The 16,269-nt window shown below is 38.9% G+C and overlaps 1 protein-coding gene across 4 annotated transcripts in view; it reads right to left on the bottom strand.

The window, feature by feature from the left end:
- Positions 1-16,269, bottom strand: part of LOC149561136 (metal ion-binding protein) — a 195,121-nt gene that overhangs the window by 16,922 nt on the left and 161,930 nt on the right. For all 4 annotated transcript variants that reach the window (XR_016363776.1, XM_089824984.1, XM_089824985.1 and 1 more), the window contains exon 19: positions 6,872-6,988. Coding sequence is in view for 3 of the 4 variants with exons in the window: in XM_089824984.1 (XP_089681110.1) it covers positions 6,872-6,988 (117 nt within the window). In the remaining variant the exon portion in view is untranslated. The remainder of the gene's footprint in view (positions 1-6,871; positions 6,989-16,269) is intronic.

Here is a 16,269-nt window from a genome sequence, read left to right as displayed (position 1 = left end):
GAAGTTTGCTCCAAGAATATGAACTATCGATATGATGTCCCCAATTTTTAGTGCAATAATTTAATTTAATTAATTAATTATTTGGTCCTTGAAATTAAATTAACTAATAAATGTGTGGACAAATTAATAAAGTAATTATATAATATTGTTGGCTTGTTGTAAATCGCTAGATGCTTCCTAGAGGCCTCTACAACGAGAAGGTTGGTCATTGTAATTCATCATGGATTGGATTGGATTTCTCTTTTGTATTTCCAAACGCTAGAGGCTGAAGGAGTTCGTGTGTAGTTTCGAAGGTGGAAGACCCTCCCTATTACCCTATTTTGTCGTTGGAAATATCATTCAGATATCTCACCATGTGCACCAAATTTGCTAATCGTCATTTGGCAACTTCATTGTATCCGCTCAGATCTTGTCCAATGCTAATGCAACATTGAAGCATTGGATTGTAAATAAATTTTTGTGTAGCTGGCATTTAGTCAACTATCTCCAACTTGCAACTTGGATGATTATTCAATCTGGAGTTTATTAAATTTTGTATGTGATCTGGTATTATATTGGCAATATTTGACCCTGGCAACTAATCAGTTATGTTTTTGTGCAAATACTTTTACATCAATAATATTGGCACAATATTTAGTTCTTATTGCAACTATAGACGAAAGTATATTTGACAAGTGCAGTAGGTAACCTATAGTCTGCACCCACCTAGACCATTTGTCCTCCTCCCCCATATGTCATAAGATCCCCATTGCCTCACCATCATATCTCACAATACGTCTTTGCATGGTTTGGTTTATACATCATACACTATCTTCATCCTCTGTTCAATAACAAAGTCTCTCCTCCTTCCCTATGGTCAATATCATCCTCCAACCTCCAAACCATCATCCACCCTCCGTACCAACATAAGCCAATTCAAACCTACCTTACTGTATACAATTAATTAAACACCCCTCGGTATAATCATAGCACTCCTCTCTCCATATCGTAGGACATTCTAAAGAGACCATACAACCCTTCCAAGACATCATACAACCTCTTTCTCACTATTTGTACAGTTTTCCCTCATTGTTGTACACCTCCAATAGACGGTTTCGTCACATTGCTAAGTGTGGGATAGTTCTTCAAAAACCCCTCTACATAGGAACATTACAATCGAATGGTTTACTATGGCATATATTACATGTCCAAATATATAACTAACGTCCTGAAACTTGTGATAATCATGTGGTATGACTCCATAATGGAGATCCTACATCACTTTCAAAGTTATCACTTCCTTCACCTTGCCTTGCCACTAAACTTTGACTAAAGATAGTGGTCATTCTTGCACTATGCAATCTAATAAGAAAATATATAAATTTAAATTAGATATAAGCTATGAATATAAGCAGACAAGTTCCAAAAAATTATACCAAAATATTAAAATAGATAGCTAAACTTTTGTCTTCATTTCTTTAAAAAATAGAATAAAACTTACAAAAATTCTTCCCAAACTTTAAAAAAATCATCAAAATCTCAAAAAAGAAATCAATAAAAGGACTCCAAAGTGAGATCAAATGCTTACAAATGGTCCTCTTCAAAAATAATCACCTTGCCTTAAAAATGCAAAAATAGAGACCAAATGAGAAAAGATCCCAATTGCATACAAAATGAGAAGAAAAAGCAATCAATGGCCTCTTTTAGGGCCATGTTAGTGTTTAGGAGCAAAAAATGAACAAAAATTACATTTTGCACATGCTAAGTTGTGTTTTAAGTGATCTGGATAGCCCAAAAGTGTCAAAAAGAACATTGGGCTCACAAAAGCCTTTGGATGCCCTGCGGATGCACACAAGAATCGCTTCCAGGGCACCCAAACTATCGTGGAAGCACATAGCATTCAGGTGCCCAGGATGTGCTTCCTCTACGCATCTGCAAAGCATCCAAAAGTGCTTCGAGCATCTGAACACCTCCGAAATACTATATGTATCGTCTAATAAATAATGAGAGAATTATGTTGTTAACAATTCTAGATATGAAAAGAGGCAATTAAGGAGTGCTCCTCAACCAAACAATACCTTTATTTGGTTTCAAACTATATAATGAGAATGGATTTCACTCTCAAAGGCATCATGGGAAGGATACATGTTATTGTTGTGTCCCCATAAAGGGCAATGTGTTTGAAGGTGGTTGATTGTGAGGGGCAAGTGAAAGATGTTGAATTTATTGTTTGCATTCTCATTCATTCCATAGAGGCAGTGGGTAGTGATAATGTTGTTTGAGTTGTTACGAACAATGCAAAAATTTGTAGGGCTGTGGGTGCATTAGTAGAGGCTAGATATGATCCCATCTTTTGGATACTGTGCACCGTCCATTCTCTCAATTTGGTGATATAAGCCATTGGCACCCAAATAGATTGAGTGAAGCAATTATATGAAGAGTGTGAGCAGATTCAAATGTTTGTGACAAACCACCATATGTCACAAGCAATTTTCAAAAGTTTCTCCAAATTGGAGTTATTGAAGGTAAATTTTAAAATTTAATTTGTTCAATTTACTTTATGAAATATCAATTTATGAATGTGTTGTTAACTTTCTATTAACATGTTTTTAGGTGGTTGAGACCCACTTATCATCACGCATAATCCTCCTTAGATGACTTGTGAGGGTGAGGGAAGCATTGTCACAAATAGTCATTAGTAACCTATGGGGCATTTCAAAACAACCGAATACAACAAGGGCCCAAAAGGTCAAGGCAACAATATCGGATAATGATTGGTGAATCTGAGTAGAATACACAACAGAATTGACCTATCCTATCATAGCTATGCTTAGGTTTGCCAACCTGGGTCAACCATGCTTGGGGGACATATATGATGCCATGGACACCATGTTGGAGAACATCAAAGTGGTAAGTATAATACAATTGTCAATCCTCTACCCAAGCTTATTATTATTAAAATATAGCTAAATTTATAAAGTTCTAATTTACATAACTTACATCAAGATAGCTTACATGAACATTATTTGTTATTCATATCCTAGGTCATTCAAAGGAGAGAGAATGACCCTACAGATACCTTATACAAAAACGTGGAAATAATTGTCTTTCACCATTGGATTAAGATGACTACTCCTTTGCATCTCCTAGCTTATGCTCTCTCCCCTAGGTATTATAGCCCAGAGATGCTTGCTGCTCTAGGTAGAATGGCACCTTATAGAGATCTTGGGGTTGCTTAACACATAGGGGTGAATCGTAACACCTTTTTCATGTCCAACTTGACCCAACACAATCACTAAATACACCCTTGTAGACCCACAAAGCAATTTATCCAACTTGACCTATTGGGAAGCCCTAATTGAATTAGGTCTACCTAATCAATTTTTTGGACATACAATTCAAAACCTCCAAACAACCTCCCAAACAAATCAAAGATTCAGACACCCTTTTGGAAGATACAAAAGAATATGTAGGTTTTAGGTCTTGACCCTTTGACTACATGCCAAAACTTGGGAGGGCTAAAGTGGGCTAATTAGGACTAATACATGGCTATAATGCATCAAACCCTCGAAATGGATTAACCCAATGTGAGAGCAACTTAGGAGGTTTTTCCAAACTGATTACCCACCAATCTCATGATTAGTTTACTTGGATCCACCCTGGACTCACTCTTAATTTTTTCTTACTCTGTCATAGGTCAATCACATGAAGATGCTCGATTAGGGTTTGGTGCCAAAATTCATTAGCAGAGTTTGCCTACAAAATTCTTTATGGAACATTAAGTTTGTTGCCTCTACTTGCTTTTGCCCAAAGCTCATCGAATTCTAAGGGTTGGCAGTCAAGTTAGAAGCTTTTGTTCAGAAACCTAAGGAATAAGCCAAAACAAGACTAGTCTGCAATGTTTTGAATACCACGCACTACTGCCTTTGCTAATTTGAATGCAATCAACTTTATCAAACTCCTACCACACCACAAAACAATCTCCAAGAAATATCTAATCGAACTCAATACTCTATGTTATCTCCTTTAGCACACTTGGTGTCTACTACGAGCATGCTCCCCATTCTTGCGTTTGGCCAGGATCGGACACCAATGATTATGATGCCACCAGTTGTAACAATGGAGAGAGTTTTCATGGTAGCCGAGACTTAGCCGATGGTAACAGAAAAGACAGTTCCCCCAAAGGAAACTGAGACAGACTATAGGAGAAGCAGCGTTGGTGGTAGTTCTAAAGCGAGAGATTGAGATGCCTACAGTTTTAGCTAATAGAGTTTCAGTTGACATAATTCCAGGGGTAGGAGCATCTACAAATATAACTCAAGAGGTCGAGGAGATGGATATACAAGAGATTGAAGGCAACACACCGTAGGAGCCACAAGTCCAGCTGGAAGAAATCGACTCTAATGTCATAGTGACAATTGATGATGCACTACTAGATGCCCCAATTGGAGAGCATTCTATGAAGCCAAGTCAAGAAATGAGTCATGTCAACGAATACCTGAGGCGGCGGTTCCAACTTACACCTATGACATTCAGACCCTCTATGTAGTCTCATATGATGGAGGATCCCCATCCTCAGGCAATGGCAGTGGACAATGTCGCACCGCGAGAGGTAGCCATGCCAAAGATGGGTGATACAAATGACGAGGAGGAGAAGGTAGTTGTAACAAACAATGTAGCCAAAGGATGTCCTTCGAGAGAGACTGCAAAGGCCATGAGGCAGACTGTACAGGTGGAGCTAGGATAGGTAGTAGTACCCACAGTAGAGAAGCAACCATAAGATTTAGCTGATGTAGAATTTTTATCATATATTGATTCTCTTACTGATGTGGTTGAGCAAGGCTGATGGATAGCATCCAGGGCACAATCTAGGACACAAGAATTGAGGAAGGTTCTGTCATATGTGCGGACGGGCTACCCCTTCCATACTTGCTTCGAGACAAGACCAAGGGCTTATTAGTGTTACCATATGGCTAAGAGGTCTTAAACAAGATGGACCTTATTACAATTAAATGGTCGAATGGACCCAACCACTTATGGACCTCCTAGTTACACCATTTAGACTCTTTGGCATTCCAAGAGTATTGAGTATGTGTGTGTGTGCGCTCTTTGGCATTCCAAGAGTACTGATCATTGCTGAGGTGACTGTGGACCACTTTGTGCATGTGTGTGTGCACGTGAAGGCATGTGTATGTGTGTTGGCATGTGGGCATGCCTATGCGCGTGCATGCATGCGAGTGTGTGTGTGTGTGTGTGTTCTGAAAATCTCGATCTGTATACCCACGAAATCAGGATCCAGCCCAAAAAAAATTGTCAAACCCTTGAATCCAATTCCGAACCAGGATCAGGATCAGCTACTTAGCCTTTCCATTATAATTCTCAGGTTGTAGAGTTGCCAAGCTTCTTTCACGGATTTCTTTTAAAAGAAAAACAGAATGTTGTTCCTTGGATTAGATATCCTGACTGAAAGACAAATACATTTTACGTAATGGAAGGCTACAATCACATTTCAGCGCTCACGCCAAATGGTGGCAGAATAGACTCAGCCTTTTATTTTTTTGATTAATTATTTTACAGTTTATGGTCTAGTGTATACTAATAACCTCCTGTTGGATCTTCCCATTGGTCCACTCGCTGCACTTAGAGAGTGTGCATGCTAGTTACTATTATAATGGTGAGAAAACTGCAAGACAATTTCTGTTGGGACTAGCACAAACTCGTCCATTAACAACATACGACCAATAAAGCACATTTTGGTGTTTTACTGTTCACCATGGGCTGCACTGTTAAAGAGTTCATACATTCTTTTTACTCTAATTAGTAACTTTGGAGTACTTCCACAAACCAACTAATTGAAATGGTTTTTCTCAACTTAATAATGAATGACTTAATTTGACCTTAAATAATGCTTTTGATATACAGGTTGCATTTGTGACTCAAAAAGCAGATTTTCTAACCAGGACAAGTAACATGCCATATACCATACGACACTGGATTCATATACAAATAATTGATTGTAAGTTAACCTTCTATAATAAAAACTGAAAAATATGCTTTGTTAGATTCCAGATCTTCATTGAGAAAAGAAACTGACAGGAACGCTCATGCAAGTAACTAATCTCCAACAGCCCCCTTTGCCATTCCTTGTAGGTTGTGCTAATCTGTTTAGATTGGCCTAATGACAGCACATGAGATCATGAAGCTTTATTTAAGAAAATGTCTAAATTATTTGAACATGTCTTTCAAGCCTTCACTAATGACTAAAGGCTTAAAGCATCAACTTAAATCTTTAATGAAGGATTACAAAGCTATGTTAGACATTTGCTGTGATAAAGATTCATGGTGCTGTGTGCTGTCAGTAGACCAATCCGGACAGGTTAGCACCACCTACAAAGACTGGCTAAGAGGTCAGGTTAGCAAGGTATGCTCTGATGCTAAAATCCTCTTGCATTAGGAAGGAATTTTCAACACCTCATTAATCACATGGGAAGTCAGCCCATTCTGTATGATTACAGATAAAGAGGAAGTAAGCATTTCAGAACATCTACAATAATTGCATTAAATAATTTAAATTGTGCATCAAAAATACTATATTCAAGTCAGCCATAAAATGAAAGGACCTTTTGCTTTAATTATTGATTTGCATCTTCACCATTTCAGTCCTAATTAACTATCAATTCTCTCTTACCTATTCCATGCATTAAAAGCTAATTATGAAGAAAACAAAACCCGCATTTATAGACAAAACAGATGATACTAATATGGAATTCCTCTTACAAGTTAAAGTAAGCAAGGGCTCAAATGGACTTGTGAATTCAGTAAAGCTTTTCAATACAGCTAATTAATGATAGGAAACTAGACTCATTAGACATTTTTTGCAACTAATGCCTACCTTAAAGCCTTTATTCCCATGTCCAAAAGGTACAACCCATCATCATCATCCATACATTCCTCTAACCGCTTTTTATAGTAAAATATGTCATTTCGTAAATGTCCCGCACCGGCACACCTTGAATCACATAAAATTTAGATCAGCTCATGAAAACCAATTTCAAAAGAAAAATTCTGGTATCAAAAAGTATTTGAAGCACAGTTTAAGAAATATGAATCCATTTTTTTTATCAATAAACAATAACTTTGTATGCTGCCAAAACCTCCACAAATTCAAACCCACAGGCTCAAGGGCCCAGCGTAGGCACGAAGCCTGCGAGCACAATGGCCCTAAGGGGTTTGAATATTGGTGGCAGCCTCGCCAAAAATGTTTGAACCACTGATGTAAATGGGTCACACCTAAAAAATATGAATCTTCAATACAATGCAATGAAAGAAAATAAAAGGTGCATTGCTCATAAAAATTACAATGTAAGAATGTACCTTATCTTGGAACCAAAACATAAATGCAATAACTAATTTAGGTTAGATAAGAACTTGCAAAAGTAAAGATTAGTGTGTTCAAAATGGCTGTAGTAAATTGAAGGAAAGAAGCATAACACAAACAAAAATCTCAATTACTCCAACGTAATAATGACCCCCCATATGTTGTGCCATTTCCTAAGTTTTTGAATGTGATTCTGATAATCTGTTCTACATGGCTATGTTTTTATTCATTCATTCTTATGCTTAGAAGCTGAAAAATAATGTGTAGTAGACTGAAAGATTTTCATTAGCACTAAAGCATTTTTAATAGTTTCGTAAATTTTACTTTGAATTTGTTTTGTACAAGTTTGAATTTGAACAATAATGAGGGTTTTTATTTGTAAGATTTTAAAATTGAACATTAAAACGAGACCTTTGGCACTTAAACTAATTACCAATAGACATTCTATACTACAGCAAAATAAACAGCACAAGTAAATAAAAATTGGCATTTTCACTCCCTTGTCAGTCTTTAATCAAAACAATATACAATTATTTATAGCTTCTTGGATGGATGAATCACAGTCAGAAGTGCTCAGGATGAGTTAATTTAAAAGAAGAGATGAGTTATTTCTAATTAGAGGTGGCACCTGACTGCCATAAACAAAGGAATAATAAAGAAAAGGTGGCACCTTATTGACTTCACTTAAGGATGATGCATGTTGTTATTAGTTACATAGGAATGTAACATATTTACCTATGTAAACTTAATTAAATAGGTTCAGTTTAGAGAGAGAATGTAGACCCACTGCATCAAACATTAAATCTCCATTTTCAAAAAAAAAAAATCTTCATGTCATATATTGAATTTCCACTTCAATGTTGCAAATTGCAATAAAGATATCACATTCCCCCATGTCTATGCTAAAATGTGATTGGATCTGATTAGTAGAATTATGTAAAACTATAGGATTTGTCATCATGAAAACGTGTACAGACAGAATTAACAAGATGATTACACATTACATGCAAATAAGGTAATGAAAGTACAAAAGATTTGTCATCAAATAGGACGACAAAATCCTTGGTAGTAATACAAAAAAATAATCATTCATGGAAACATCACAAATAGATCTCAAAGTAGATTTCGAAACAACTACTAGACTATGTTTCTGGCAATATAAGAGCACTCAGTGTGCTATAGGTGCTGTCATATGTCATTCCAAACAATTACACAAATTTGTTTGTAGCTCTTTTGTTGATGTTGTCCTATCTAGTCTTCTGATCAATATCAATTGGCTCAAAAGAAGATTCCAAGGACAGTGAAATAGATGCAGCTGTTTTTATGATGATTCAAGTCATTTAACCTTGAATTTCCCTGGTTTTATCTAGTTGCAGCCATTGTACCGAAGCAAGAGTTGGCCTGGCTAGAACCTCGTCCTTTTCAAATGTTTGTCGTGCCATGCTTTTCAATGAGTCTACGCCACTTTTGTCACCCATTGCGCTATTAATCTGCGTTCATCCAGTTTGTTCAATTGGTATAGGCGTTCTCGTAAACTCTCCATATCTCTGACTCAATTGTCAATTGCAATTCGCAAACTTGAGACCATAAATTCGGCTGGTACCACAGCTTCTTGGCCAAACATCAACTAGAACGGCGTTTGTCCCGTTGTCACTTTGAATGTGGTATGGTAGGCCCACAGCACTGAAGGCAACTTTTCCTCCTAGTCCGCTTGTTCGACGCTACATGATTTGTATATGATGGCCACCAAAATTTTATTTGTGGCCTCCGCCTAACCATTGGCTCGTGGATAGTAGGGACTTGACAACGAATGAAAATTTTTGAATTCTGTTGTCAATAATCTGATCATGTGGTTGACAAAGTGACCTCCTCTATCACTTGTCAACTGAATAGGTATGCCATATCGTGTGATGATTTGTTCATATAAGAACTTAGCAGTATTGATTGTAGAATTATCAGGTAGTGCCCGTGCTTCTACCCACTTTGTTAAATACTCTGTGGCTACCACTATGTATTGGTAGCGTCGAGCCCTACTCGCCTTCAGGGGATCGACGAAGTCTAGTCCCCAATGTTCAAATAACTCCTAGGCATGGGACCAGTTTAATGGCATGAAGTCCCTCTTCAATGGTTTGCCAGCTCTCTGGCATGTATCATAGCTCAACACCCATTCCCGTGCATCGTTGCAGAGTGTGGGCCACCATAACCTAGCAAGCAGAACCTTCCATGCTGTTGTGTTGGGTCCCATGTGGCCATTTGTCGGACATTCATGTGCTTCCCTTAGAACACTTTGCACTTCTTCCTCCATTACACATCGGCGTAGTACTGGATTAGCACCCATCTTATAGAGAAGACATTTATTAGCTAAAAAGTCTGGCTTCTTAAAACTAGCTTCCGTCATTCGCCTGGCAACATCTCTCTTGGAAATTGAGACATTGATAGATAGTAGATACTCCCCTATAGACTTGTACCATTCCAGAAGAACAACAATTCTGAATAAGTGTGCATCTAGAAAATCATCATTGACCCCTTCCGGCAGCGCCCTAGACCTGACTCGAGATAGCTGGTCAACAATGACATGACTTTTCCCGGATCGCACAATGATGGTGAAGGTGAATTCCTATAGTAGCAACAACCATCTGCTAATTATGCCTTGGATGATTGGTTTGTTCACTAGGTACATCAACACCTCGTGATCCACGTAGAAGGTAAATGGTGTAGCCAATAGGTAATGTCTAAACTTTTGTACCGAGTATACCATCCCAAGAGCCTCCCTTTCAATGGTGCTATAATTCCTCTCGGCTTTTGACAATAGCCGACTTGCAAAATACATTGGGTGATTGAGACCATGATCACCAGTCTGTGCCAACATTGCACCCATGGCGAAGTTTGATGCGTCCACGTGGACGTCGAACTCCCTATCCCAGTTTGGATACACCAATATGGGCACTCCCAACAATCAATTCTTCAATTCTATGAAGGCAATCTCCTATTTGGAAGTCCAGATGTATGGTTCTCCTTTTCATGTCAACTTGTCCAAGGGCAAAGCAATTCAAGCATAATTCTTTATAAATCGTCTACAGCACCCAATGTGCTCGAGAAAGGACTTGACTCCAGATATGTTCGTCGAGGCTTCCATTTCTACTATCACCCTTACTTTATCAGGGTCGGTCTTTGATCTTGTCATGCAAACAATGTGCCCAAGTAGTTTTCCTCAAGGAACCATGAACCCGCATTTCTTTGGATTCAATGCCAGCCTCACCCGTCAACACCTCTCCATACATTGTTGAAGTGCCTTCAAGTGGTTGTCTTGTCCACTAAGAATGGACCAATCATCCAAAAATGTGCGGAAGTTGCCTACTGACATTTTGTCAAATATGTGGAAGATGAGCCTTTGAAACGTAGCAGGTGCGTTACACAATCCGAAAGGCATTCGGTTGTATGCGTACACTCCATCCTCCACAAAAGTCATTTTCAATTTGTCTTCCTCAGCAATGGAGATCTGGTTATAGCCAGAGGATCCATCCATGAAGGAATACATCTCATGTTCGGCCACTTCTTCCAAAATCAAGTTGGTGAACGAAATTGGGAAGGGATCTTTTACTGTGACTACATTGAGGCACCAGAAGTCCACACATATCCGGATTTTGATCCCGTCCTTCCAGCATTCGTTGTATTTCTTCATCTCTGTGAGCTGCGTAGTTTTCGTTCATTTTGTACGAACGCTTCCGCACAGGTTTGGTTCTGGGTACCAACTGTATACGGTGGACTCACATCTCTGGCAGGATTCCCTTTAAATCCTTGTGAGTCCATGCAAATACATCTTTGTACTACAAAAAGCTTTTGAATGTCGTGGCCTTTAATACCGGGTTTCAGTCGTCTCCCACAAGTATGTTCCTTGGATTCTCTGCATCTCCAAGATTAGTAACCTCTACAGACAACTCTTCGTATCTTATCTCTTTTCCTTCAGAGCAATGGGTGGGACTCTCATTGATCTGTGCATCTCCTATGTACTCCATGAATTGTGGTGGGAATACCTCCTCATCTTCGGGTTCCTCGACTCCAAGCATGTACATATGGAAGAGTTCATAGTCTTCCATCTGCCATTGAAAAAGTCCATTCAGTGAACTGGTCTCGTCTTCTAAACACTCCAAATCTAAAATGCCTTCATCATTCGGATTCATTCTTCCTTCATCTCTCTGATGCTCTCCATCTGACTTGGACTCTAATGACGATGCCATTTCTTCACTCACCATTTGAGTTCAAAGATCAATCGCAAACTTCCGCCCTCCACTTTCCATTGACAAGATATTCTTCTTCCAGTTGCGATTTGCTTTCATGGCCACCAACCATCCTGTTCCAAGAATGGCATCATATCCCTTCTTCTTCAAGGGGATAACTATGAAATCAAGCACAAATGGCTACGTCTCGACAGTTGCTTGTTGAGCCACCAAGGTCCCCAGGGTTTTTATTGCCTACTAGTCGACGCCTAGTAGGTTGAATGTGGACAGCCACAGGGTAGGCTTTCCCAATTTCCTCCACGTCTCCTCGGGAAGAACATTTACCCTGGACCCATCATCCACGATTGTGTCCGTCGAGATGGTTCCAAGGATTCCCATCTCGACCACCGTCGAATAATGGTCATTGCTTACTATCAACAACATGGGATATGTCGCAAACCCTCCTAGTACGGTTGGTTGTCCTTTTGTCTCCAAAGTGTGTGTGGGTATTCAGTAATGTTGTCCTTAGTTGCGGTACTGCTTGTAATAGGTCTTGAACTCTGACGAGCACCTCCATTTGTAGGATCTGATTGACCAAGTTATTCTCTCCCTCCAGTTGCCGAGGAATAGCATCTTTCATATCCTTCATAGCCTTCATTTCTTTTTCTACGTCCTTCTATGCCTCCCGCAACCTTTGCTTCTCCATGCAGGGTCAGGGTAGGTGGCCTTCTTAGGCTGGTTGTGAGTGACAACCAAAACTTTTTCTCGATCAATATTAATAAAATTTACTTGTTTCGAGCAATTAGCATCTTCGTGGTCCCCTGGACCACACCATCGACATAATTTCTACAGAGCGTCATTCTTCGAAAACTCTCTAGCAAAGTGGCCCCACTGGTTACATGCCCGGCATTGGATTATGGGTCTTCCCTTGGAATCATATTGTATCCGATTTCTATTGTCATTCTTGCCCCGTCCTCCTCAGCAGTTGTTCGAATAGCCACCAGATGTGGCATTATTGTTGCCCTGGGTCTCATTGTTTGTGCCAAAAGTGGATGGTTGTTCTGGTGTGAACAATATTTGTCGGCTTCTAGTCTTCATGTTGAACAGGCATTCCTTTGTAGAATAACCTAGGACCTGACAGATATCACACATTGCCTTTTTGCGGCACGCTCCCTTTGAATGACCTTTTTCTTTGCAATTCGTACACCAGACTTCTCCTTCCTCCGTGCGGCCACTGGTTCCCATCATGGATTTGAATTCCTTTCTCATCCACCCTAAGTCTTTTTCAAGTGCTTGTACTTTCTTGCTAGGCTCCTCCTCGCTGTCTGCACTGCTTCCCTCGTCAAAGGATTCATTGCTCTTGGTGGAGGATGAAGATTTACTTCTCTTCTTCTTCTTCTTTGTTGTTTTGCTTTCACTTTCTAGATTTAGGGCACGGTCGTATGCATTAGTGTATGATGTGGCGGAACTATCTTCATTTTTCTTCTCAATGCCCCACGAAGGCCTTCCACAAACCAGCGTTTCTTTAGTTCATCCATCGGTTGAGTACCCATCTGGCTAAGATCTTTAAGCCTTCGATTGTAGGCTCGAACAGTGTCCTTCCCTTGTTTACAATTGTAGATTTCTACTACAACCTCGTTATCATCCTGGAGCAAATGGAATTCTGCTTGGAATTCTTTCTTCAGATCATCCCATGTGGAGATCTTTGCCTTTGTCCATGTCAGAAAACCAATCCATCGCTACTCCCCACAGGCTAGCGGAGAATTGCTGCAATCATTCATCTGCATCCGTGACCGCGTTGGCGGTCCATATCGTTTCACACATACGGCAATGTCATACAAGATCTTCCTTCCCGTCGCCTGTGAACTTCGAGAGCTTTTGCTTTTGAGATAGTGCTTCTTGCCCTTTGATTACCACTAGATCATTTCACTGAACTATTAGAAGTTGGTCCCAGCGGATTACTTTGACCACCGTGAAGTGTCGCTTTGGCACTTCCTTTTGCCCCGGTGTTTTCTGTCGTCCTCGCCTCCTCTCCTACTTCACAAGTTCCCTCTCGTAGTGGTGTACATGATGAATGTAAAACTTGCTCCTTTGTCTCCTCAAGCACTGCTAATTGATGTCGTGTTTCCTTGAGCAACCCCTCGTTGCTCCGTCCTTGCTATTCCGATGAACTGAGGCACCCTTCATTGGTTCCTACGAACCTCGCTATGACCACCACACTAGGTGATTCCTCTGGCTGCCCCTCAGTTCGTTCCCTGACGAGTTGTCTTATTCTCCGTCATCGTTCGGCTTCACCACGCACAGTTTGCAATTTGTCAATTTCTTCCCTCAAATTCCTATTCTTATTTAAAAGATTGGGCATTTAGCATATAGTACCATTATAAAACAAAATCAAAACATAACACTCATTTTGTATACATCATGTGTCGAATTATGCTCTTTATGAGATAAACATGGTGGATTTATGTGAGGTAATATCCATGGGCATGCCATGATACACTATGGTAGATATCATGCGACGTGATGTCAGTGCACATACCATCACTTGGATATACAAATGTCATGTGACTTGACATGTTGTATACTCCTTGATATCACGTGTTAGGTGATGTCTAAACCAGTTCATACTTAGACAGCTTCCCTCACTAAGAGGGAGTGTTAAGATATGGTACTGTCAGTCAGAATTATTATTTTTTCCATCAGAAAAATCATCTTTGCATTTAACCAAAATTGTTCATACCGTGCTAAGTCTGGAATCTGATCAAGTCTCTTGAACAGAGCATTATTATTTGCTAGATCAATCTAGCAGTGATTGTGTTTATGATCTTTGCTTAATCAGATAAGTGACCATTTGTTATATATATTAACACCTAATTAAGATTGGGGCAATTGCATATTTATTTGATTAAACAATAAACACCCAATTAGGATCAGGCCTCTTTGATATAACAAATCATTGTTTCTCTTCACCCTGAATAGACATGTCCGCCTGTACTGTGACCTTTAGAAGGTGTATATATATGAACAAAGGCAAAAGATTAGAACATCAAAATCAATTACTAGATCTATCATTTCTCATAATAACGAGATTGTGTATCAAGAATGAATCACAGAAACACTTATCTCCACGTTGGATTATTATCTGATTAATATCTGCAGTGATTCATTACTACCTGCAAAATAAAAGACAGATCAGTATAACTGGAGTCTAATATTTATAGAGAGCAGAATCAATAGAGTCTGATATAAGTTTACCAGTCTTTTACATCTCTCCCCACTATCTTTTCTTGTTGACGGCGACAATTGTATGACAAATGCTTTACCATTTTTCTCTAGCTCGCTCTTGGGATGCTGGCAGTTATGTCATTCGCGATGTTTTTCCTTCTTACAAGAATATGGCTCATTGTGGTGATTGAAATTTGACTGTATCATGTGCCAAGATTGCTAGAAAAGCTACTGTATATTGTATTCCCATTCTGTCAAAGGTTGTTGTTCATGATATATGTTCCAAGCCAATAAAATTTTAAGAAGACTATAATTTGAATGTCGTATGTAATTTTCAACATATGCAGATACTGAGATTACTTGTAATAAATTGTTATTATCTGTGTTTGATCTATGACTAGTATTGACTTCATTAGGCTTCAGTATTAACTTTGTTAAGCGATACTTGTGAGCTTATTGATTCTCAGGCTGATTAAAACAATTAGGAGATAGATTTTAGTATTTCTTTAGATATCATATTATATTTTCTGTAACAGCTGTGTAGCATATTGCAAGCATGTTGCTCAAGTAAATTCCAGTGTTGCATCATCTTGTTGATTTTTTCAACATTTTATTAGTCTAGCATTTTGAGCAAATGTTGTGATAATTATATAAATACTGATTATTGTGTATTGATTCATATGTGTGTGCATGCTAAGCAAAACTGGACTACAAAGAGATAAGTATCCTATGATTATACCTTTGAGTATAGATCATGAATATTTGTTATATTACTAGTAATAATATATGTCTTTTTTAGCATTATCTCTATATTTCTATTCGTGATAGGTTGATTTTATGAGTCTTTATTATTCTTTCTTGGTTGCAGGACGGATCAATGTGATGAGAGATTTGTGTAAAGTGATGCAGACTGTATGGGGATGCTACTTGCAGTCATCAGAACAAATCGATGATGCATATCTTCATTAGAAGAGAAAGATCATATACAGGAAACGATATTCAGAGGAAGACTATTAAGATTCAAAGGGAGGTTGCATGACAGAGGGAAATGTCTAATTATTTGCAAGCTTATGAGGTAGTGTGACTGCTAAAGCTCTTTGCTTGGTCAACTTCGAATCAACTCTCTTATTGTGGTAACCAAAGCAGTTAGAATGTTGCTCTTGCTAAATGAAAGTCTTTGTTCAGAGAAAAAATCTCAGCCATTCTTATTCATATTGGAAATGTATTATTCTCTAAGAGAAGTTTGAGGTAAAAGCCCTCATTCCACCCTCTATGAATAGGGCTGGTGGATCCACTCTCTGCAAGCAGGCAGGGTAGAAATGCATTCTATTCTAGGAAAACTCTGAAAAAAGCCCTCATTCCACCCTCTACGACTAGGATGGTGGAAATGCATTCTTCTCTAGGAGAAGTCTGGGGTGAAAGCTCTCATTCCACCCTCTACGAGTAGGCATGGTGGAGTCATGTGTGTGA

This window comes from Cupressus sempervirens, chromosome 4 (assembly GCF_028749045.1).
Source record: "Cupressus sempervirens isolate cs-2001-9-10 chromosome 4, ASM2874904v1, whole genome shotgun sequence".
Taxonomy (NCBI): Eukaryota; Viridiplantae; Streptophyta; class Pinopsida; order Cupressales; family Cupressaceae; genus Cupressus; species Cupressus sempervirens.
This window is presented reverse-complemented; position numbering and strand designations above follow the sequence as displayed.